Source organism: Alnus glutinosa, chromosome 11 (genome assembly GCF_958979055.1).
Source record: "Alnus glutinosa chromosome 11, dhAlnGlut1.1, whole genome shotgun sequence".
NCBI classification, from domain to species: Eukaryota; Viridiplantae; Streptophyta; class Magnoliopsida; order Fagales; family Betulaceae; genus Alnus; species Alnus glutinosa.
In genome coordinates this window covers 1,369,868-1,393,646 of record NC_084896.1, presented here as the reverse complement: position 1 = coordinate 1,393,646, position 23,779 = coordinate 1,369,868, and the positions used below count along the sequence as shown (strand labels likewise).

Genomic DNA, 23,779 nt, shown 5'->3' with positions numbered 1-23,779 from the left:
TCCTTAGTTTCTAAATTTTCCTTGGGTTCTGAAACCTTTGTTGGGATTTCTTTGTTAACCTCCTTTCCACTCCTAAGGATAGTGACATACTTAGCATGTTTCACTTAAGTATTTTGGACTTCATTTACCCCCTATCGAGGGTTAGGTTCAGGTTGAGATGGAAACTTTCATTTTTCTTGAATGTTCATAAATGAGGTGATCTTGGTGAAAGTGCTTTTTATGTCATCAATGGCTTGTGATGTTCGACTATTGAATGTGTCTTGCCCTTGCATAAATGTTTGCAACGTATCCTCAAGAGTCCTCTTATGTGGGGGAAGATAAGGAACAAAGTTAGAGGGCTCTTGAGGTGGTGGTGGTGCATTATTCTCCTGTCTCCAACTAAAATTGGGGTGATTCCTCCACCCCGGATTGTATGTCTCAGAGTATGGAGAATTAAAAGGCTTTTTGTAAGTGTTTATGGCATTTGCTTGTTCATGCAATACTTCTTTAAAAGCTGGAATAGTTGGACACTCACGTGTTGTGTGTCCACTGACTTCACAAATGCTACACACTTCTTCTTTTTGCACAGATTTGATTTCATTATCTTTCCTTAATTCCATAGTTTCAACTTTTCTGGCCAAACTTGAAATTTTAGCATATAAGTTATCCCCTTCCCTAAGGTGATACATACCCCCACTAGATGTAGTGGTAGGAGGCTTGGTCTTACTAGAACTTTCAGGGGCAGTGGTGTCCCAAGATTGAGCATTTTCAGCTAGGTGGTCAAAGTATTCCCAAGCCTCATTGGGGTCTTTGTTTAAAAATTCACCATTACACATCATTTCAACAAATTGGCCCATTTGGGGCATAAAATCCTCATAGAAAAAATTAATGGTGCGCCAAATTTCATAGCCATGATGTGGGCAAGAGTTTAACAAATCTTTAAAACGTTCTCAACATTGATAAAATGTCTCATTTTCCTTTTGAACAAAATTCATGATTTGTCTTTTAAGAGCATTTGTCCTATGAATAGGAAAAAACTTTTTGAAAAATTCAGTTTGCATCTCTTGCCATGTGCCTATTGTCCTAGGTCTCAAAGCATTAAGCCAAGTCTTAGCTTTATTTTTTAGAGAGAAAGGAAACAATTTAAGCCTAACTAATTCTTCACTACAAGTTTGGTCATGAAAAGTGAAACATACTTCCTCAAATTCTTTTATGTGCAAATAAGGATTTTCAGACTCAATACCATGGAATTTAGGAAGTAATGGAATCGTACCTGGTTTGAAATTAATATTATTACCTTGGTGAGAAAAAATAATGCATGAAGGGGTACTGCTGCGAGGGGGTTGCAAATATTCACGCAATGACCGCATTGGAGAATCATTATGATTCAAATTCCCATTCTCCCCATGATTACTACCATCATCAGCCATCGTGCCAAGTGTGTGAGAATGTACTAAAGACTCAAACAAATTTTCTAAACACACTTCAAACTCTATTTTTATCAAACGACCACTCTGATCACGATACCAAGCATTCATACACCAACAAACACACAATAAAAAAAATAGAAAATTAAAGATGGAACGAGTTTACCGGATATGTGACGAATCGCAAATCGAAGCAAACCTCGTTAAAACAGTCCGGTGCTCTTTATCAACGCCGAAATCTCTGGCAACGGCGCCAAAAACTTGTTGACAACTTAAGTGTGCGAACCCAAGTGCAGGTTGTCGCGAAGTAGTAATTCTCGGAAGTCGAGTGTCAAACCACAGGGATTTAGGAAACAAAGAACACTAAAAAAATAAAATTAAGAAAAATTTATGATAGATGATTTAGTTGAATGATGCAAATAAAATATATAATGAAAATAACAATTAAAAGGGATCGCTAAGGCATTGGGGTTTTACTTTTAACAAAATTATAATATTTATTTCGCAACTCATGTGATAATCGAAGAATAGATCAGTGAATACCAAGAGAAAATATCATCGAAAGATTAATCTTAAAATTGATTGATTTTATTACGCAAAATTGGTTATTTGATTCGCAGGAAATTCAAAGCATTCACTGTACCCGTAGTTAACAATGAATCAAGGAATTTTGCAGAACAAAAACCTTTTTCTAAGAATAAATCATACAATCAATTAAAAGGATCTTATATTAAAAACCATAAAAGAGTTGAAAAATAAATACTACAATCTTATTAAATGTTTCACCCTGAGGCTCAGCTAGAAATTTAGCTAGACATGATTATGTAAATAAATTTCATCGTTAAAATCATAAACATCGTGCTAGCAAAATAAAATAACTGAGAAGAAAATAAAAATAAATCTTGAACCGTCGTCGCTATCTTCTTTGATCTTGAGCTGAACGTCTTCTTCTTTTTTTTTTCTGCAATTTTTCGGGCCCCTTGTTTGTTGCCGTGTTGCTTCTCTTATAGAGATAAGAGTCATTCTTCTTTTGGGATTCGTAATACTATAAGAATCTCAGTCTTCTTCTTTGTTCCATGTCTCTCTCTTATACTTGAAATAAAACTCCGCTTCTTTTTATAAGAGCCAAAGACATTTTTTTCTTCTTGGTTTTGTCATGTATTAGTATTAGAATGTTTATCCAATTCATGGGTCCAGCAGTTTGGTTTCACCTCTTCTTGTTTTACACATTGGACTCTATCTTGGGCATAGGATAGACTTCTTCTTTTGACCCACATCTTGGCTTTTACTCTTTGATTTCTTTTATAATTCCTACATAACACAATTTCTTGCATTAATATATCATTTAATCTTAATATTAATATTTGAACAATATTCCACAATTAAATATAAAATGCAAGAATTAAATTATAATAAAGTTTGATAATACTTATTTTAATATGAAAAATAAGCATTTTTAAGCTATTATCAAAAGTCCAACGAACGACCGATTTTAGAATAGCCCCCTCAATTTTCAAGTGCACTAATGTGACTCATCAAACTGCCAAAGTACGCTAAAAATGACACTTTTGTCGAAATATTTTTGTAATACTCTTATTTTATTAAAAACTAAAAAGTTAAAGAATTATATAGAGGATTGCAACTAGTGAGTAAACAATTGTAGAGGGAATGTTTGAACCCTCAAGCGAGTTGGAGTACTGTGATCCGTGAGAGTATTAAGTAAATTATTAAATTTATTATTTTATCAACTTAAGCTTTTAGAGTAAATGATGATTTAATAATTTTAAAATGTTAATTAAGTAATTACATTCTTATCCACCTATCAGCTTGGGACGACAAGTGATAATTTAGCATGAAATTTCTCTAAACATAAATTAAAAGAAATATATAGAACTTTGAGAGCTCTAGAGGGCTACCGATCGACCAGCTAGTTGTTGCCGACTTCTTGAAAAAAATAAAAAATAAAAAATAAAAATTCAAAGGCCAATTCAGAAATAAATAAATAAAAGGTAAGGTCCAATACCAATACTTCTTCTTTCAATTTGCTTGGGCATGATTATTTACTAATTTGTGTCCAAAAATTGAGAAAAAAAAATGTAACTGTTAGTGTGTCACAAGTACAATTAAGAGGTAGGTAGCCCTTCGTTGGTTTAATTAGAGGCCAAACCACTTTGATATATTTCTTATGGGTATATAAAACACCTAGCTATAGCTAATTTAACTAGAGTTGTTAATTATCCAGCTAATTAACTAAGCATGGTTAAGAGTAGCAAATCTATCTACTTGTTCGCCATCTTTTTAATCTTCATCCTCGCCGCCAAAATGATGATGAGTGAGTAGTACTACTTACGTTTTGATTTGAGTATATATGTTGTACGATGATGAGTATATTGATTTCTTGAGGTGATGCTGCAGAGATGGCAACAGCACAGTATTTACTTTGTGGGCGTAGAAGCAGAACATGGTCGGGGTTTTGTTCATTTTTTTCGTCGGATGGGTGTGATCGTCAGTGCCAGCATTGGGAGGACGCGTTCAGCGGAGCATGTCATGGATTTCCTCATCACGCATGCTATTGCTACTACTTTGCTGAATACAAACAGGATTAATTAGAGTATTATTAATTTAATTCTTGTCTAATTTTCTTGTTAGGATTCTTAAGAGTTAATTACTTCCACATGTACCAAATCCATCATCATCAAGTTGAAGGAGATCGAGCTCTGTTTTAGTGGACGTGGTATATATCTTGAATCAAAGTGGTATCTCATGCTCTGTTTTTCTTTCTTCCAAGTTTTTTCAATTCATAAACTTCTTATTACCTCGTGCTTTGTAAGTATATATTACAATCATTGTGTCCTACATGTGTTAAGTTTAATCTTAACCATGTGCATATAAGTTTTGGGGCATCCTCTTCTTGTAAGTTGGTTTTCAAGTGTGAGTTTTACTTAAAATTTGTATCATTTGGTATCAGAGCTTAAAAAAATAAAAAAAAATTACGGATTCAAGTCACAGAATGGGTGACGTATGGTCTGGATTAAAATACTGATAGGTAAGTGAAGCCGCCAAAAGATAAAGGATTACCGTCAGGTCAGTGTCAATAGAGTGAGCCGCTGTGAACGTCGACGGCAGAAGCATAGTGATATGTTACGATCCTTGTGCCTCATATGGGTCAAGTTTAAACTTAACCATATGCTGCGGAGAATTTCCACTAGCAATGGAGTTTTGGGCTCATTCCTTTCTCTAGGAGCATACCAGAATGGAAAAGGATTCCTCATGATCAAATTCAAAAATAAAACTTAGAAGAAGCTTTGATGTACTAAGCAACAATACTGAAAATGATATATTTTTTGACATATCATGTTCCGTTATCGGAATGGACAATGACTATGTTGAACAAATATTGGATGGTTGTGGTTTTTTTCTTTTCTTTTTTTCTTTTATTTTTTTTTTATTTTTTTATTAAGGATATTCAAATTAGTATCCTCATTCAGTGGTGTCTTCTTTAACTTAGCTAAACAAATGGGTTATGAGTGGTGTCTTCATTAACTTAGCTAAACATATGGGTTATGATGCATGATTTGCTTCAAAAACACCCCAATGAAGCTTGGAAATGGAGTAAATTATGGCTGCAAGGGGTGGCTTTTAAAAAAATATAAATATTCAGTTTTTGGTTTCCCTTTTTTTCCCTAATTTGTAGGAATATTTGTCTTATTGGAATATGTTAAGAGCCATTTTTGTCTTTTTGCTGGCCTTGGAGGACATTGACCATTTTTGGTAATTTGTGAGAAACATTAACACAATCTAGAGGTTTAGAATGTGTGCAAGCTAATGCTTTTTCTATTTCTTTTTTTTCTTTTCTTTTCATTTTTTTTTTTTTTTTTTTTGGTGTGTGTAAGCTAATGCTTGTGCTCTTAACTAATCAAACTGCTAGAATAAGAGGAGCATCATGTCCTTCACTTAATAAAGAGTTTTATTGGATGCCATCACAGTTCCTATGGCAGAGGGAAGATATCCCAAAGTAATTCACGGATTTAAAATGTGAGAAAAAGGGCATAACTCACATTGCTCACAAAAGATGAAACCTCTCTTGATTGTAACTTGCACATGTGCTTTTGAACATTTATACTACATTTCATTTGAACTCAGCAAGCAACCTAAATGCTGAAGGCATTTCCGAGAAGCAGAAGAAACATGTTACCAATCTGAACCGTCAGGGAAGGGTTCCAGTGCATCTTGCTTCCCATTAACATAAAATTCCACAACTGCTTTCATTCTTGGAAGCTTATCAGGGTGATAATTTACATGAACAATTACTGGTTTCAACTTCCTCATATTAGCATCTTTCCTCACACCCTTGAAGAGGACTTTGCTATTCATAAAAAGATAGAAATCCATAGTTCTCCTGGAAGCATGAAGTCCATCATACCCAGGATGTGAAGGGTAAAACAGTTCCTCATTAAAAACTGCCTGGTCCCAAGCGTTTGGCTCCCTAGAAAGTCGACCGGCTACACGATCCAGAAGTTCAATCGAAGGGATTGTTGGTCTAATACAGAAGAAACCAGAGTTGTAGACCCAAATCCGCATTGTATGAGCATATCGAGCCCATCCCATTGCAGGTTCATCAAAGACATGATTGTAGCCATAAGCTGTATTGTTATCATGACCATCAGTCATGGACTCCACATCAGAATCCCGATAGAGATAATGAAAAGGATTCTGCAAATACACAATATCAACATCTGATAGAAGAACACTATAACCCAGTTGCAAAAACTCTCTCAGAATACGAAACTTCAACCCGGAGACAGCATGGTTCCCTCCAGTCCTCGCAACTGAATCAACACCTTCATCTGGGTCTCTCTTATACACTGGAACATCCTTTGACTCGCAGAACTTAGCAATCTCGTCATCTAAAGCAACAACCAGATAATTGGGTATACCCACTCTCTTAATATTAGTGAACCAGACCTCCAACATGTCCTTCACATTTGAGTTTGCAAGAGCAACTATAAGCTCTCTCTGAACAGCAACTTTCTCTAATATCTTTGCCAATCTTGGATTCACAGATTCATCAGGCACGATGGTAGAGTTGGTTCTTGAGGCCTTGACAGTACCAAAAGGTCCAGCTTTCTGCTGTTTACCCAACACAAGAACCTGCTTCTGCGCCTGATCTTTCCTTTGTTCAACCAATCTAAGCTTTTCAGTAAGCTCCCTAACTTTTTTTTTCAACTCGGCATTTTTCCCTGATGCTGCCACAAACTCTGATTTCAACATGTTCATCCGTTCGGACGATTCACAAGAAGCTGAACCAACCTAGCAAACAAACAACTAGAAAATCAATATTATTTCAATAGACCTGAAATGTGTATCTTAGAATCTACTGAATTCATCGATTCCAAACCATGGCAACTCCATACAAACCATACTCATGGCCACAAGATGAAAAAATTATCAAAACCGTATAAAATATGCACGCTTTATGAGACGTATCAGCACCAATAAAATGAACTCCTCATCTCACATTTAAAACAAAGACCAAAATGGGGACTGAGCATACCAATCACATATTCTCAGTAAATTATCAGGGAATTTAGCATCTAACAAAAATTTCCAGAACAGAAAAGTAGAGTAAATTAGCACGGATATCCATTTCATTATTATGGTCTCAGCCAAACCTTCAAAAATTACTCCCTCTGTTCTAATCTAAATGCATGTCCTTTTTCTTAAGTAAAAGTTCTTATATTTTTCAATAATCTTGTCATTTTAAACCAAGACACATAAATCGGGAAGAAGGGCATATATATATATATATACTTATAGCAAGCTTTGATGCAAAGCCCATTACCGATTCAAAGTCAAACCACAAACTCTAAGTCAACGGCTTCGTTCCCACCAAATGTCAGGATCCCAAATCAGACCCACAAATCCAATCATGGATCACCAAACTTACAAACTCAAACACTATAAACCACCAATAGGCAATAACAATTCAAAATCCCAAAAAAAAAAAAAAAAAAAAAAAACTTCTTTTATTGAAAGACAAAAACTGCTGCGGGATATGGAGATCCGAACCTGCGCATTGTTAGAATTGGAGAGGCGGGAAGTGTAAACACGGGGTGGGAGGGAGAGGCCGTGAGGGAACAAGAAGGCGAAGACGCAACCAAACAGGACTCCGACTCCGATCGCCGCGGCGATTGCGACCCTCGACTTGTGAAGCGACTGCGCCGTGTTCCGCATCAAGGGCCCGTCTCTGCGGCTACTCATTCGTGGCCTTTTCTACAATTTATGGCTTTTCGAACCAGGGGTCTCAGAGGGAGAGGAAAGCAAGTAGGAAGAGTTAGTTCACATTCATATTTTCGGCAAAGGAAGACATTTCTGGGTTTGTGAGAGAGAGAGAGAGAGAGAGAGAGATGGGTTTGTTTGGGTCGTGGGGGTGAGAGGTACTTCGCTGGATTGGGAGTTCGGAGGGTGGTTAGGCGGACCTAGCAATAGCCTTTCAGCCTTTGCCCTTTGCGGGGGGGAGTTGAATAGAGCAGTGAAAGAAGGTAACAAGCAGAGTTGACCATATTTATCGCTTTTAATTCTTATTTAATTGATTAATTTAATGAGAGTTGGTTTGCCTGATGTCCAAATGCAAGAGAAACGACTTGTTAGTTTGTCCAAGTTTTTTTTTTTTTTTTTTTTTTTTGTGGAAAAATAAATTTTACCCTACTCAAAGTTTAACAATTTTTTTACTTTTGCTTATGATGTTTAAAAATTGACAATGTACCAATCAAGTTCTAAAAAATTTCAATGTTATCTATATTTTACTTGAGTCCATCTTCTTTGACGGAAATCAACCCATGCACGTGAGTTTTAAGGAACAAAACTTCCAAAAATATCCACACAAAAAAAAGTTGAGGTGGCCGAGCCACACTTTTTCGGTCATCCTCATTTGGTTACTTGGGGTGAAAGCCACCCCCAACGTTTTCTTTTTCTTTTCTTTTTGGTTTTTAATTTTTTTTTTTTTAAAAAAAAAAAATGTTTTAATTTTTTTTAGGGGTAATTTGGGGACACTTGTCCCAAAAACCCCACAGTGCGTTGCACATGAGTCTATTTCTGTCAAGAAAAATGAACTTAAGTAACATATGGATAACATTGAAAACTTTCAAAACTTGGTTGCAGTATATTGTAATGGCGAGATTACGACCAAGGGCAAGAATATGGAAAGCTCGGTGCATGATTAAACAAAATAGCATTCATTTCTAGATCGAGATTCTCTACAATTGGACTGAAATTCGAACAACCCACATAAAAGAGGTTGCGGGGTAAGTAGCCTTGCACCCCTAGATTATCCACAACAAGTGAGCTCTGCAACCCCTCTTTCTGAGGTGTCCAAATTTTAAGCTCCGTAAAACTTTTTCTAGCAAAAGTTTTTCCTATTTTTCGATGTTTGATACAATCGAATATCATGGTCAAACCGAAACATTTTCGATTGATCAAAAAAACGTCTTTTAAGCTACATAAAATGGTTTCTTCTTTTATTTTTGTAAACCATTTTCCAAATTTGATCTCTCCTTCTCGCACACTCTCTCTCTCTCTCTCTCTCTCTCTCTCTCTCTCTCTCACAATTCATTCTCCGCCACTGCCCCAAGTTACCGGTCATCGTCACCGCCGCCAAGGTCGCCAGCAGCCGTAGTCATCGTTGTTTCAATTGTTGGGGCTAATTTTTCATACGAGCCAAACGCCAAAAAATGTTTTCAACTAAATGATTTCGCTAAAAACTTTTTCCAACCAAAAATATATATATATATATATATATATATATATTTTACTTCAAAACAAACAACCTTTCTTAAAATTCAGACACTTCAATTGTTGGATATCCTCTTTCTTCATTTCTTTGTATGTGCCAAACCCAAAAGAAGCACCGCCCGAAAAGCGGGTGACAAGATATACCTCAAAGGGCAGTAGAACGACAAGAAGAGTGGTCTCTCTCTTCTATAAGATCAGAAAATCAGGATCTGGACTGTTGTTGCTTCAGTTGGATTTTTTTTTTTTTCAATCATTGGGTCAATATTCACATATTCTTTTCTCCATGTTTACGCTTTCTGATAGATGAACAAGAGGAATGAATGAGGATGGAGATATATTCAGAACAAAAGAATCTTAATAATTGGCACTGGAAGAACATTGCATGACAAAGAACAGGGAACAAAATAGAATCCAACTCTATTGTATGAGTTCAGTAGGATGGATAGAACCATTGAAAATGAATGGCGGTCTCTTCATCCAGGTGTGCCAAAACCAGTTTTTCCACGTCCAACTAGACCAGGAATTTCTATATCCAAAAGCATCTGAAATCAATCATGTTGTCATGCTGAAATTCAAAGATGACCTCAATGTGATGCCCTGGATATTTCATATAGTTCTTCAGTCAAGAAGGCTAAGGTTTTATACATATCCACTGTTTTAGAGTGAGACTTATCACTAGAAGTGAAGGTATGAACTCTGTTTTCCAAGTATACCCAGCTGCAACCAGCTAGTTTCTTGACCTCCTTCCCTCTCATCTTCTTCCTTATTCTCCCCATCTCATCCCAATTTCCTTCTGCAGCATAGACATTGGCCAACTGAACATACCGAGCCCCGTCATCTCCTGCACTTTTTAGTAGTTTATCCTCTGCCTCTCTAGCAAGTACTGTATTCCCATTTATCCTACAAGCATTAAGAAATGCCCCCCAGATTACAGCATCCAGTTCTATTGGAATCGTTCTCATGAAAGCTATAGCCTTTTCTAGTTGAGTAGCCCTCCCATACAGATCAATCATACATGCGTAGTGGTCAATTTCAGGCAATATGTTATGGTCTTTTCTCATGGAATGGAAAAATTCCTCACCCTGTTCTAGTAATCCACAATGACGACAAGCTGACAGAAGTGCGATAAAGGTGACTGCATCAGGTCTGACACCTCTCTCCACCATTTCCCTAAAAAGCTGGATAGCTTCATTTTCATGCCCGTGGTGAGCATAACCAGCTATCATTACATTGTAAAGCACTGAATCTCTGTCAATAACTCTTTGGAAAATCTTTTCTGAATATGCGATCTTTCCACATTTTGAGTACATATCAACCAAAGCAGTGATCAGCTTCTCATCCATCTCAATCCCCACTCTCAGTACATTAGCATGAATCTGTTTTCCAGGCCCCAGGGCAGCTTGTATTGCACAAGTGCTGAGCAAACTGACGAGGATCAAAGCATCAGGAACAGTTTCTTCCCTAGCTTTAAACTCACGCCAAAGTCCAATTGCAGCTTCACATTGCTGTGATCTGACATAACCTGAAAATAAAGCCGTCCAGACAACACAATTCTTCTCTGCTAATGAATCAAAAAGCCTTCGAGCTTTTACCATGTTGCCTTGAGATGCATGCCCCACAATCATCGAAGTGATTGCAAAGGAGTTTTCACTCCCAATTGCTGCACAAACTGACTCTGCATATTTCATATTCCCACACTTGCAGTAGACATCAACAATGCCACTGCTTATAAATGGATTGAAACTTAACCCATTTTTCAAAACCCAAGCATGGACTTCCTTTCCAAGCTTCAAACTTTTCAGCCCCGAGCAAGCACTCAAAACACTCGCAAAAGTATGTTCATTCCATCTAAAGCCACTCTCAGCCATACGAACAAACAACCTCAGTGACTCCTCCTCGCAACCAACGTTAGCATAACCCGAAATCAACGTGTTCCAAGAAACCGTGTCATTCAACTCGGGATCTCTCAAAAAAATATCCAAAGCCATATCCAATTTGCCTTCCCTACAGCAAGCAGCCACCATTGCATTCTTGGAAACCAAATCAACCACCCCACTACCACATTCACTAGACACACACAATGCTTCTTCAAAACAACCACATTTAGAATACATATCTATAAGAGAGCTAACCGCAAACCCACTCAAATCATTAGCACTTTTCACCATGTAAGAATGCAATTGCCTCCCATATGATACCACACTTAACTTGGCAGTCAAGTTAAGCATCGTTGTGAGAGTAAACTCATCAACTCCAATCCCCTCACGTGCTGACTGCATGTCAATAAACAACTTGAGCGCATGATCTTTGTACCCATCAGCACTTACATACCCCGATAACATTGAATTATACGTAACCAAATCTCTGTGGGAAGCGGCATCAAATAATGCTCGCGCTTGTGTCAAGTTTTTTGATTTTATATACGCCGAGATTATTGCATTCCAAGAGAAGACATTTCGTTCAGGCATTTCATCGAACAGTCTGCGAGCTTCACGCAGAAGCCCATGTTTGGAGTACAGGAGAACGAGTTGATTGGATGTGAAAATGGTTGGTGTAAGAGCAGCTTTTATGGCTTGAACTTGATACTTAAGGCCATCTTTCAGGGACCACATCACACAGGCATGGATACGATCTAAAACTTGAACAACGAAGAAGAAGAGGAAAAACAAAGTACGAGTTGTTTTTCTTGCTTTTTCCTCTTCATGAGAACCGACTCGACGTCGTCTAAAAGAGTGGACGAGTAAGTTATTGACATGTCAGCATAAAGAATATGACGTCCATTTTCGTTTTCTTTTATTTATTTTTTTATATGAATTTCGATCCATTAAAAAGGAAAATGCTTACAATTTCCTTGCAAACTAATTTTACTTCCAGAATTGATTAAATAATTAAGAATATATGGTTGTCAGTCACTGGCTAATTAAATTGACAAGTCAAATTTTTTGTTTAATCATTTTACTGATTATATCACGTCATTTTGTGAAGGACTAGTAGTAAAAACTATAATATCCTTATCAACACTACATTAGAAAATGACCCTATTGAGCCGTAATTTTTTTTTATTTTTTTTTTCTGATGCTAATATGGTAATTATGTAAGACCAACAATGAATGTCAAAATGATAAGAGATAAATAATCAGAGATTAGATTTGACTTGGAAAGATTACTTAACATCATAGAACAATGTTCTCCAAGAACTCGCATTACACGGGTTGAACAAAGAACAATTGTTGTCACCATGGATTGTGCGAGTTGGTATTGACTCACATTCATTATTAAGAATGCACATGAAAATCACGTACCCTGAGAACATATGTAAATTAACATACTGGCTTGGAGGATTCCTCCAACCCTGTTTAGAGGAAAACTCTGTCCGGAGAAGAGGGGTGGTGAATGGCAAGGTTTACTTGAGTTCCAATAAAAATTTGTAATTTTATATGATGTTCCCATGACTATCAACCAAAAATCAAGGGCCAATCTAGAGATAGCCTCAACATATTTAACAACAAAAGATAAGAAAGGCTATTGGCAATAAAGAGAAAGATTGACATGGTTTTCAAGTTGAAGTTTCTATCAGATCAATAACACTTGGACCAGTTTAGCTAGTAATTTCAGAGTCAAATTACTTTCTTATGGTTTACAACATCGATTGATTGAATATAACTTTGCCAGCCGAGTACACTGACCTCGCATCATCTGCAAAGAAGAAATTCAGAAAAAAAAAAAAAAATCAGAGTATTTTCTAGTACAAGAAATGGCAATGTTTTACCAACTTTTTAGTTATTTTGGTGATGAGTCCTTTCTTTTGTAACATTCCCATTCAGTTTTGTAAATACAATATATGAACATTTACCTGCAATTGTGGCCAAATTAAATGCAGTCGGCACATTGGCCTCTGCCTCAACAGAAGCTTTGGCTGCCGCAATTCCGACCGCCACACTCTGCATAACATTTAAACCTGCACAAATAGAAGCAAGTGTTCCGCCGACCAAGCAATCACCAGCCCCCGTGAGCCTCACAACTTTCGAAGGAAGCGCAGGAAAATGCACAGCAAACAGATGAGAATCCTTTTCCAAATTTGTAGCACCATACCAATGCGGAGGACAGCTTGATGTCACAATCTTATAGAATTGTCCAGTAGAACCATGTGGTTTGATTCTCTCCAAACCAGTTCTCATAAAGCTTGGCCCTCCACTAGAGCATAAGAAGGCTCCAGCTGAACCAAGGGTCACAACAACTATTCTGATACCCTTTTCTAGCAAAACCCAGATTGCTGGTTTTAGCTTTTGGAACAATGATTCTGTCGAATATTTATTTCCCCTTTCGATTGGAGTAAATACATTTGCACAAGACAAAGCATTTGCCATGGCAATAAGTTCATCTTCGTTGGGTGAAGCAATACTTACCTGCAGAAAACCTCCAGAAAAAATAAGTGAATAAAGTGTAGGATCAAGGGTAGCATGTGCTACACGAATTAATCCATGTCCTACAAGTTTTGCTGAATTAAGTCCTAACCATGTGCTACACAGAATGAGGTGGCAGAGTAGAACCCAGAACATAGAAATGACCACCTTCTCAAAAATTCTCAAGTTTCGGCTTTAAGCTAAGAAGAATTGATTGTAAATGTGCATGCATCCAAAAAGCATAGCACTCACATACTTGGCAACTGAAGCAACTCTTCTGGATTTTGCAACCGATACGGGCTCAAACCACACTGGAATGTTAGATTCTGCTGCAACTGAGAATACCCAAATGAAAATAAAACTGAGAAATAATAAAAGATAAGACGAGTGGGAAATTGAGAACTAACTAGAATCAGCAGAGTTGACAGTCCAACAAATAAAACTAATAAATTCATTGAGGAGAGAGAGAGAGAGAGAGAGTTTGGAAGTACTTTGGCAAGAAGCTTCTAGAGCAGGAGGATTCAGGTTTGCATCAATCATCAATATTGGAGCAGAACATATATTGTACTTGAATTGCCGAATCCATTCAGGTGTAAGAAACGATTCCTGTGTTGAGGATATTAGGAAAAAATATAACACCCTGAAGGTACTATTGTTAAGCTTGTATAAGTTGGCAGCTTAACTAAAGCCACCAAGATTAACTCACAATAGCTTCAACACTTGCAACAGCAGCCGCCAACTCTCCACTGACATCAAGTATGTTGCATACAACAGGAGTCCCTATATCTTGTTGCTTCCGAATCCCTACTCCAAGCAAATATATGTAAGAATAGACTATGATGGTTTGTACTGAATTGTTTCCATATTCAAGAAGAAGGAAAGAGGATTAAATTATACCCAACCTTATTCATTAATACTTTAATTTGATTTCCGCTAAGATGCGAAGAAAACAAAACTTGCAATGTTACTAGTGGCTAGCGTTGAACTGGCTATCCTAAAACGTAATATTTTCTTTTCAACTCCTGCAACTTCTATCAAACAGAACGCCAGTAGATTATATATGAATTAGGACTACATTCCTATTTATCTCAGAACTCCTAAATTTTCATGTATAATTTCAGAACAACACAAGCCAGTCTCGCTTTTTTCCTCTTCCTCATCGAGTTTATTTATCATAACTCATTTTATAATTTTTTCCTTCATACATATTTCTAATTATTCATGTCTCTAAAATTTCCAAATTATTCTCAGTATTTTACCAGAGCCAATAAAACTATGTACTGAATTATTCATTATAGTAGTAACACCAGCAAATCCAGCGTGAAAAATGTTCAAGGAAAAGATCATGGTGGAACCAAGGTGTCCACCATTGAACTGGGAGCTGCAAATGATATGAGTGAGACTAGCTTGTTTTAGTGACTAACTTTTGTGCCAGAGGTCTAACCATCCTAACCTACAATAAAATTGTTTTGAGTGTTAAAGTTTCATGGCCAAGTCAAAATAGGAATAAAATACACAGGGTTATTGAGTTTTAGTAGATTTAAATTTAAATGTAAATCAAGGATTTATGCAATATTGAAAAGCAATGATCTCCACAGATAATAACAAAAGGCTGTAAACGTGAGAAGGACAACCTTCTGTAGATAGCCCAGCAGATTTCCAGTGCTCCAACAACAAATTTCCTAGTAAGAAAAGTAAAATTTGTCAGATTTGGAAGAAGCTTTTTTGGCTGTTGGTCAAATTGGATGAGGAGAAAAACAAATAAATCAATTCTGATACAATATAAAGATAAAGAGCCAGTGATTAGGCATTTTATTGCATGAGGATGGATCTTTCTCAACTTAATGCATCTTGCAAAAATTCATGTCTAAATCTGCATTTAGGCTGGGGATAAAGAAATGGATCAAACCCATCACCTGTGTCACCCTTTGAAGGAAATAGAATTGGTTAAAAAAATAATACGAAATTTGGTAAAGCATATTGGATTCTCATATACATAAGTAAACAATGTACGTTACATTTACATGCATGACATATGTGTTTGTTTATATCACTGAGATAATGATGGAATTCAGGGAATGGGCTCATATCATCATTCAATTCAGCAACAGGCCTATTAGCTGTGCATTTTAATCAATCCATATATGTGATAAAAAAAAAAAAAAAAAAAAAAAAGTAATAGCTTCTAACAAATTCACCATATTCTTCACAGAACAAGTTCTAAAGAAAGAGAAAGACAAAAAAAATGATTAAACTTTAGACCAACATATAGTTTTCTAGGCAATCCCACCTGTGAACAACCACAAGTGCCAATTTCACCTGGAGGCAGCATGCCTCCTGTAAAAGCTATAGAACTATCAAGGTAACCCAAAAGAAAGAGATGCAAAAACTAACCGGCCATATCAAGCCCCACAGCACTAATCATGAAAGGCTTTGTTCCAAGCTTTGACATGCAGTCTGCAACATTCCTTGCTACACCTCCTAACACATAACGAACCTGAGCAGCAGACTCCCTAAAGTTAGGTATCAGGAATATATTTTTTGATAAATAATTCAATCTTATTAGAAGCACAAAGGGCGCAACTCAAGTACACAATTAAGTATCAGGAATATATATATATATATATATATATAGCAACTTCTTTTTCTCTCATTTTAGCAATGTGATGCACATGTTACCATCAGATATAAATGAATCCACACCTGTTTGTATTGGAATTTAAACAAACTCTTCATCAAAATTTTGTTTAAAATTATCAGATATAATTTTGTTTAAAATAATGAGGCAAACCCACTCATAAATTGAACACTTTTGAACAACATAATACTTTACTATGTTTATTAACTTACAGTTTATGAATCCACCAGAAACACAAAAAACACCGTTGCAGATATTAATCAAAATCTGAATAAACATTAAACAAAATAAATACAAAATAAAGAAATTACCGTGCCAGGAGTGGTGGTTCTGGGATTTGCAGGGATTGAAGGTGCGGCATGAATGTCCAACACCATACCCCCTATGACCACAGCTTCAGCCTCACCATTTTTCACTTCCTCACCCTTTAATGAAACCTTAAAATAACCCCCCAAAACAAAAAAATGTCAGTCTAAATATGTTGTGACATATAATCGACTATTAGGAAAAGAAAAAAAGGAAATTTGTTCATGAAATAATCTCACCGGGTGAAGAACAGAATTGTGTTCACGTGGCAGTAACAGGTGACGGTAAATAGCCTCCACTCGCCTCTGAACACTGCTCTCCATTTTCGCATTTCTAGAGTGAGACTGTAGGTGTTGCTCGGCAACTCCTCTGATCAGCTATGGAGTAAAATGGACAGAAAATCCTCGTGGATCAGAAAGTGGGCCTCAATCAGATATTATGGGCCGAATGTCTCATTTTGGCCGGGTCAGACATTTTGGGCTCAAAAGCCCGCTCCAAGACTATGTCTGATTAAAAGTCTCGGGCCGATCTCGGGTCCGGAACAAGCCCACCATTGACAGACAAATCTGGTTAAGTTGGCCCTACTTTGGAACCTAACCAATCCAATTTCGGGCCTGTTTGGGTACCACTTGTTTTTTTAATTATATTTTATTATTTTTCAAAAACATGTTGGGGTTATTTTTTTGAACTAAAATTCTATTCAAATTTTTCTAATTTTGTCTTAGATTCTCTAAACTATCCAAAAATTATTTTAAAAAATAAATTTTTTCGGTATTCACAATTTTGAATATAATAAAGAATAGTGTAATATAATACCAAAAAAAAAAAAAATCGCATACTTAAACGAGCCCTTACTTATCCTAGCTAATATAAGTTTTGGGAAAATGCTTTCGTTACATAGAGCTTTTACTACAATCATTTTATAATTTCACATGTTAGTTTATAAAAGTGCCACGTGTAGGTATAAGAGTGAAAAAAAAAATTAAGCAACAAAATTTGATAGGTAAATTTTATTATTTAGTAACGAACAAGTAATTCTGCAGATCCCTCTTGTGTCCCTCTAATAATGAGGTAACTTTTAAAATTATTATTTAATCAAAATTTAATTGTAATGAATTACAGACCCAATAATAATTTTAAAAGCCACTTCATTATTGGATGGATCTCTAGTAATTACTCGTAACGAACCACATATGGCATAGACCTGAGAATTGAGATCATGTCTCCTTTTCATCTAAAACTAATGAACCTTATGCTTGCCAAGTTGCTTCATGTATTATCAGCATTTTTTTGTTTAAATGTGTTTAAAATTAATTTAGTATAAGAGTAATGCTAGAAACTATTGTTCTCACAATACTAAATCAATTATTGGATCAGCCATTATTTTTTTAAAAAAAAATAAAAATAAAAAATAGTTGATTGAGACTATCACATCAGTATTGTAGAATAATTACAAAAATAAAAATATGGTATATATATAGCATTAATGATAATGATAATGTTTGGTGAAGAAAAGTATGAAGATATGAAATAAGTGATATTGTTAATCTAAGTTCTGTGGATCGAGGCAGATCATATTTAATATACAACTAACACTTATCTTGTTAGTTGTTAACTTGTTGAGATAACTTAAATTAGAGTGAAAGAAAAAAAGTATTTGATGCTTATCCAATTGACTGCATTGAAAAAGTTGAATTCATACCACTTTGTGCAAATTCTATCATACTGCTTATAATAAGAGAGTTCTAAAAGAATAAAATAAATCTAGAAGTGACAAATTTTTCTAGTCCATCCAAAGGAAACACAACACTCATCCATTCTCCTCTCACTATATTACAAAGACTAATTACCACACAATTATTATAGCCCTCCTTCTTTAGGAAAAAGTTGATAAATAACAAAATGGTTAAACTCCATTTAACCCTATAAATTATCGCCACTTTTGAAATAACAAAAAGGATAACAATGTTTCGGTGCATTGTTTTTCAAAAACAAATTCTATTGGTAGATTTTATTCAATTGTTTCTAATTGTTTCAGAAATTCAAACTATCTAAATATCTTTTTCAATTTTATTTTGCTTTGGAATTTACACAGTAAATTATATTATAGTTGAATTTAGATTTTAAAAAATCGGACACCCAAATGTAAAAACTTCAAAAACTTTCAATTTAGTGTATCCATATTTCAATTATTTTCAATTTTATATATATAAATTCAAAGGTTCAAGCATAAGTATTTTTGCAAATTTCATTAAATCCTTACTAATGCCTAAATCTTTGCAATTTTCGTATATTTTTTTCCTTTTTAAAAAATGATATTTTTTTTTAGAATTTTGACACACCTCCATTAGGATTTAATAGAAAAATTCTAACAAATGATTAAAATTTTTTTAAAAAAAAAAATGAAAGATGAATATACTACAGTGAAAGCTTTTTGTAAGTTTAGGAAGATAATTAAAAATGTAATAAAAACCAAGTGATTTAAGTGAAATTTTTCCTAACAAAAACAAATTTCAAATTTCAAATTATCTTTCATTTTTTTTTATTTTTATTTTTTTAATTTCACCTATCTGTTAAATTTTTTTTTGTTAAATCTTATGTTCTCCTTACAAATAATGACACTTTTGTTTTGTTTTGATTTCCTTTTTTTTTGGTTTTTCTCAACAATGACGATGACATGATGATGACGATAATGACATGACAATGAGGGTGGTAAAGGTGTATCCCAACAATCCCTCAATGATATTAACAAGCAATACAAGGAAAGATCGAAAAGGGTGGCCGGCGATGAGTGATGAGGATTGGGGATTTGTCCTTTTGAGAGATAGCCACACATTTGAGTCGTGCATTCCATTATTATTATTATTATTATTATTATTATTATTATTATTCCAACCAAATCGATTATCTAGCCAAGTAGAAGATGTTTTAGCTAGAGCGTGTACCGCTATATTAGCTTCTCTTCTCTCGCATGGTTCACTCTAAAAGATCGGAGTAACATCACTTCTTCATTGTTACATTTCAAAGCAATACAATTTATAATACTTCAATATATATTAAAGATGTAGCCGTAATAGTTTTATCCGTTTCTTTCTTTGCTTCTACTCTCTTTTTTATTTCATATTATATCCCATTATGTATTCCTACCCATTCAAAATAGGGGGTATGGTTTTTTCTTGGCATGTCATCCGATTAGTTTTTACCAACTAATTTATTTTTAGATTTGTTATTGACCGTCCGAGCTCGAAAACAAATTAAATAAATAAATTTAATTGTTTAGAAATTGAAGAGTAAAGGTTATAGTACCCCGAACAGCACTCTTTTTTTTTTTTTTTTTTTTATCGACATTTTCTGCATGAGAAGTTAACCCAAAAATGGGCAATTTTGAGAATTGAATTTAGTGCCTTTTATGTGAAACTTTAGAAGCCATAGAAATGGTGATAAGATTGATTGAGAAAAGATTGCAACACCTTTTTAAGATATTGCAGAAAAGTCCTAGAAAGGGATTACAAAATCATTTTGAAGTCAAAGTCTTTGATCGATCACATATTTCTTAGTTGGTGTGTACTCAAATCCAATGGCCCACAGCTCATTTGGAATCTTGCATTTTTTTTTTTTATATTGAAAAATATACCAATTATTAATTGAGATTTTTATTCTACCAGATTCCACGACTATTATAAATTTATAATGTTAGGTGCTCCCTAATAAGCTTAATCGGGACCTAAAATAATGAATCAGCCTTATTGATGTATATATTCACCAAACTAGTTTTTTTTTTTTTTTTAATAAATAGAGAAAAATGTAAAATTAACCCCCGACTTTGAGAGTGATTCGGCCACCCCCATTTAGCCAAAAGGAGTGGCCGAGCTACCTCTTCAAGGGTTTTTTTTTTTTTTTTTTTTTTTTCTTCTTTTGATTTTTAATTTTTATTGTAAGTGACATGTAGTGTTATCTAATTGTTATTTACATGACATTTGACAGTTTTTGTTAAAAAAAAAAAAAAATTGACGGTAGTTGGCTGCAATGGCCTATTTGTTGTTGTTTTTTTTTTTTTTGGTTTCGACGTAAAACATTTTTCGTTGAAAAGTATTTTCAATGATTTTCTTTAAAATATATTTCAGCGTTTGACTCGTATGAAAAAAATCACTTATGACAAAATAACGACAGACAACAAGATTCCAACAAAAATAATCAAAATTCGGCCGCACTAGTCATATTCCGGCGTGGCCATATAAAAAATATGAATATATATCAAAAAACTCCAAACGTTATCGTTTTAAAAAAAAAAAAAAAAAAAAAAAAAAAAAAAAAAAAAAAAACGTTGTCCTATGGAATCAACGACAACTGTTTCCTTTCGGCGATACCCAGCAGCCAGCTTTCATTACTAGGATTATTTTGTCATCATTATTGACTCCCCCAATGAATAGATTATATATTAGGCATATTATATATATAACCTAATAATTCAATACAAAATTAAACAATATATAATCAAACACCCAATCATTTTAAAATTAAAATTATATTTAAATTAAAATGTAGTGATGACTCCATTGAAGGAACTCCACAAGTTTCTAGGAGAATGCAGATAACTACAAGAATTTCTGTATTTTTCGTTAGAAAATAGAAATGTTAGACTGATTTGTTTGACTCGTTTGAGCTCATAATTTGACGCCAGAAAGATGGAGACTGGAGAGAGGTGCTACGTGGCACATATAGTCCACAATTGTTGCCGGATATTCAAAGAAAAGCGTCATCAAAGACTTGCGATAATTAAGGACAGCTTAACTTATATATATATATATGCTTTGTTTAATTTTTTTTATTATTATTTTTTTTTTTCTAAATATCTTCAGGGAGATTCTGTTACCATTTCTTTAATTTTCTTTCCTACATCGTAATCTTTTGGCAGGCAGATTCACTACATTCCAAACTTATAATATATATTATTATTATTTTTGAAAGCAAAAGTGTCTTCATTTTAATTTTATTTTTTAAAACCCAAACCCTAATGAAAAAGGGTGAATTGTAAACTTTTTAAAATTTGATATACAAATGGAAAGTTTTTAAACTTTAGAGGAGTTATTGCAAAAGCGATAAAAGTTTAGAGGAATTAAGTGAAATTTTCCGTTATTTATGTAAACCTGGAGTATTATGATTATATGATTGTAAGAAAGTAATGATGGAGAAGCTATACAAATGCCCGAAAATCAATTGGCGAGGTAGCTAGGTTTGCTCCCCAGACGTATATAGCGAGCGAGTCTAACAAGAGGCATAATTATTGTAGCATAGGCGAACTCGCTACAGGAGGCATTTTGAGAGAGTTCGGTAAAATTTGGCTAAAAAGTCGTTTTGCTAAGCAGCTACGAGCCGTACTTATTTGCATAACTTAGGGCGTCGACCCACCTGCCTAAAGCAAATGAGTCCCATAACTACCCTCTCTTAGACCATGTAACATTTTGACAACCTAATTCTAGGGGAACTTTGTTCAGCCAGTGAACTTGGGAGATAAAACAAAAGTAAATAAATGATAATTAAAATGATGGAAGATTGAGACATGAACATAATTGGTCAAAGTAAAACAAGCACACTTTGGGGGTCAACATCTTGGGTGTCACTTTTTTGTTTCTTGGTTTGTGTTGTTACTAACACGTCCTAGTTTATTTTGTGTTTTCCCTTTCAAGTTCACAAAACTTGGGCCTCGTAGGGCAATATTGTGTTGGTATATAGAATATATGTAAGGAATATCTGGGGTAGAAATCAACCAACTTAATTATTTTGCTTACCCGTATAAAAAATAAAAATAAAAATAAAAATAAAAATTATTTGGTTAAAGTACATATATATATAGTAGTAGAGAGAACAATTGTGGATAAAATAATCTATGCTTAATTAGCAACCTAGATATATATATATAACAGGCTTCAAAGCAAAAGATATGTGTACGCGATCTATAATATCTCAAACAAGGCTGATAATTTTTCATTCGGGACCAAAGTATGAATATGAGGCCGAACCTAATTTTGATAAGGGGTTTCAATTTAAGGAAAACACTTAGTTCCGTCGATATATGCGGGTGCGTGTATATATACCCATACGCTCTCATTATCTCATATATATATATATTTATTTATTTTAGTTCCTATATATCTTTATAGAGGTGGTTCAAATAGGATAATTAAAAGTATTTTTATAGAAAATTAAATAAAAATAACTAAAGTTCCAAGAAACTTCTTGGAAATTCATCTTTTTATGTTTGATGTTGAGAGCAGGCAGGCGGCTTCACCACTAATCTTAATTCCCACCAACCTTCCAAAAGTAAGTAAATTTGCTGCCATTCCCTAACCTTTTGAAGTGTATTATGACACCCTTTTCTTCCAAGTTGCTCACAAGACATTTGCACACTTGATGAAACTTTTGATTATTCAAAGAATACTTTTATAATTCTTAAATTATTGGTTCAAACCAATATATATATATATATATATATATATATATATATATATATATATAAATCACCGGTTACTATAAAAATTAAGTTAACGAAAAATTATGATCAAATTTATTTAGTATATTAACAGTCTTCTTCTCCCATTTAATAAGCAAGATGCAACATGTAAAATATTTAATTGAAATATGAGCTAAAATATGAAGTTAGGATTCTAATTAACCCAAGATCATTATTTTGATATCCACGTTGAATTACCTATTGTTCCAAAATTTTAAACTTGAATTAATAGAAAATTGAAAATTTGTTTATTTAATTAACATTCTAACAAAACAAACCGTTATATGACCTAATTAATATAAATATGTTAAATTACCTGTTATTCTAAAAGTTTAAGTTAATGAAAAATTAATAATTTAATTATTTTATTAACATTTTAACAATTCCCTTTACATATAAGTTTAAACTCTTTCTCAATAGCTAAGCTCCAATACGTGAGATATTAAACTCAAATAAGATATCAAATGTAGAGTTAAGATTACAACTTAGGATCATTATTTAACACAATGTTAAATTACCTATTCTTTCACAAGTTTAAGTTTGAACTAGCATCGCCAACATTATGGCGATAGTCTTCCTCCCTTTAAACTTATCCATTGTTTGTTAGATATTTAAGTAGTCTAAAATCTATTTTTGACATTTTGAGGGAAGAGTTATTATAATTTACTCTTTGCATGTGCTAGACAAATAAAATAATTGAGTAAAAAATTAGGGAAAAATGAAC

General features: G+C 34.3%; 3 protein-coding genes and 1 non-coding gene across 5 annotated transcripts; 2 read left to right on the top strand and 2 right to left on the bottom strand.

Annotated features, from left to right (window-relative positions):
• Positions 1-885: 885 nt before the first annotated feature.
• On the top strand, positions 886-992 carry LOC133882972 (small nucleolar RNA R71). The gene has a single exon (XR_009902786.1). It is a non-coding gene; the product is annotated as a small nucleolar RNA R71 (small nucleolar RNA).
• A 2,590-nt stretch (positions 993-3,582) lies between these two features.
• LOC133882809 (defensin-like protein 19) lies at positions 3,583-4,800 on the top strand. Of its 2 annotated transcripts, XM_062322032.1 has the most exons (3): positions 3,583-3,738; positions 3,822-4,017; positions 4,453-4,800. In XM_062322032.1, exons 1-2 carry the CDS (start codon positions 3,663-3,665, stop codon positions 4,010-4,012), a joined length of 267 nt encoding a protein of 88 aa, XP_062178016.1. In that variant the 5' UTR covers positions 3,583-3,662; the 3' UTR covers positions 4,013-4,017; positions 4,453-4,800. The 2 variants fall into 2 exon arrangements, with proteins under 2 accessions (XP_062178016.1, XP_062178015.1); XM_062322031.1 differs by lacking the exon at positions 4,453-4,800 and having other exon boundaries at positions 3,822-4,348.
• A 555-nt stretch (positions 4,801-5,355) lies between these two features.
• Positions 5,356-7,940, bottom strand: LOC133882366 (arabinosyltransferase RRA2-like). Its single transcript, XM_062321517.1, has 2 exons — positions 7,476-7,940; positions 5,356-6,716 (listed from the first exon to the last, which is right to left on the bottom strand). Exons 1-2 carry the CDS (start codon positions 7,665-7,667, stop codon positions 5,598-5,600), a joined length of 1,311 nt encoding a protein of 436 aa, XP_062177501.1. The 5' UTR covers positions 7,668-7,940; the 3' UTR covers positions 5,356-5,597.
• Positions 7,941-9,532: 1,592 nt separating this feature from the next.
• On the bottom strand, positions 9,533-16,908 carry LOC133881986 (putative pentatricopeptide repeat-containing protein At3g18840). Its single transcript, XM_062321065.1, has 10 exons — positions 16,784-16,908; positions 16,550-16,675; positions 15,995-16,097; positions 15,235-15,282; positions 14,307-14,404; positions 14,092-14,206; positions 13,853-13,935; positions 13,051-13,603; positions 12,884-12,893; positions 9,533-11,921 (listed from the first exon to the last, which is right to left on the bottom strand). Exons 1-10 carry the CDS (start codon positions 16,865-16,867, stop codon positions 9,782-9,784), a joined length of 3,360 nt encoding a protein of 1,119 aa, XP_062177049.1. The 5' UTR covers positions 16,868-16,908; the 3' UTR covers positions 9,533-9,781.
• Positions 16,909-23,779: the final 6,871 nt, after the last annotated feature.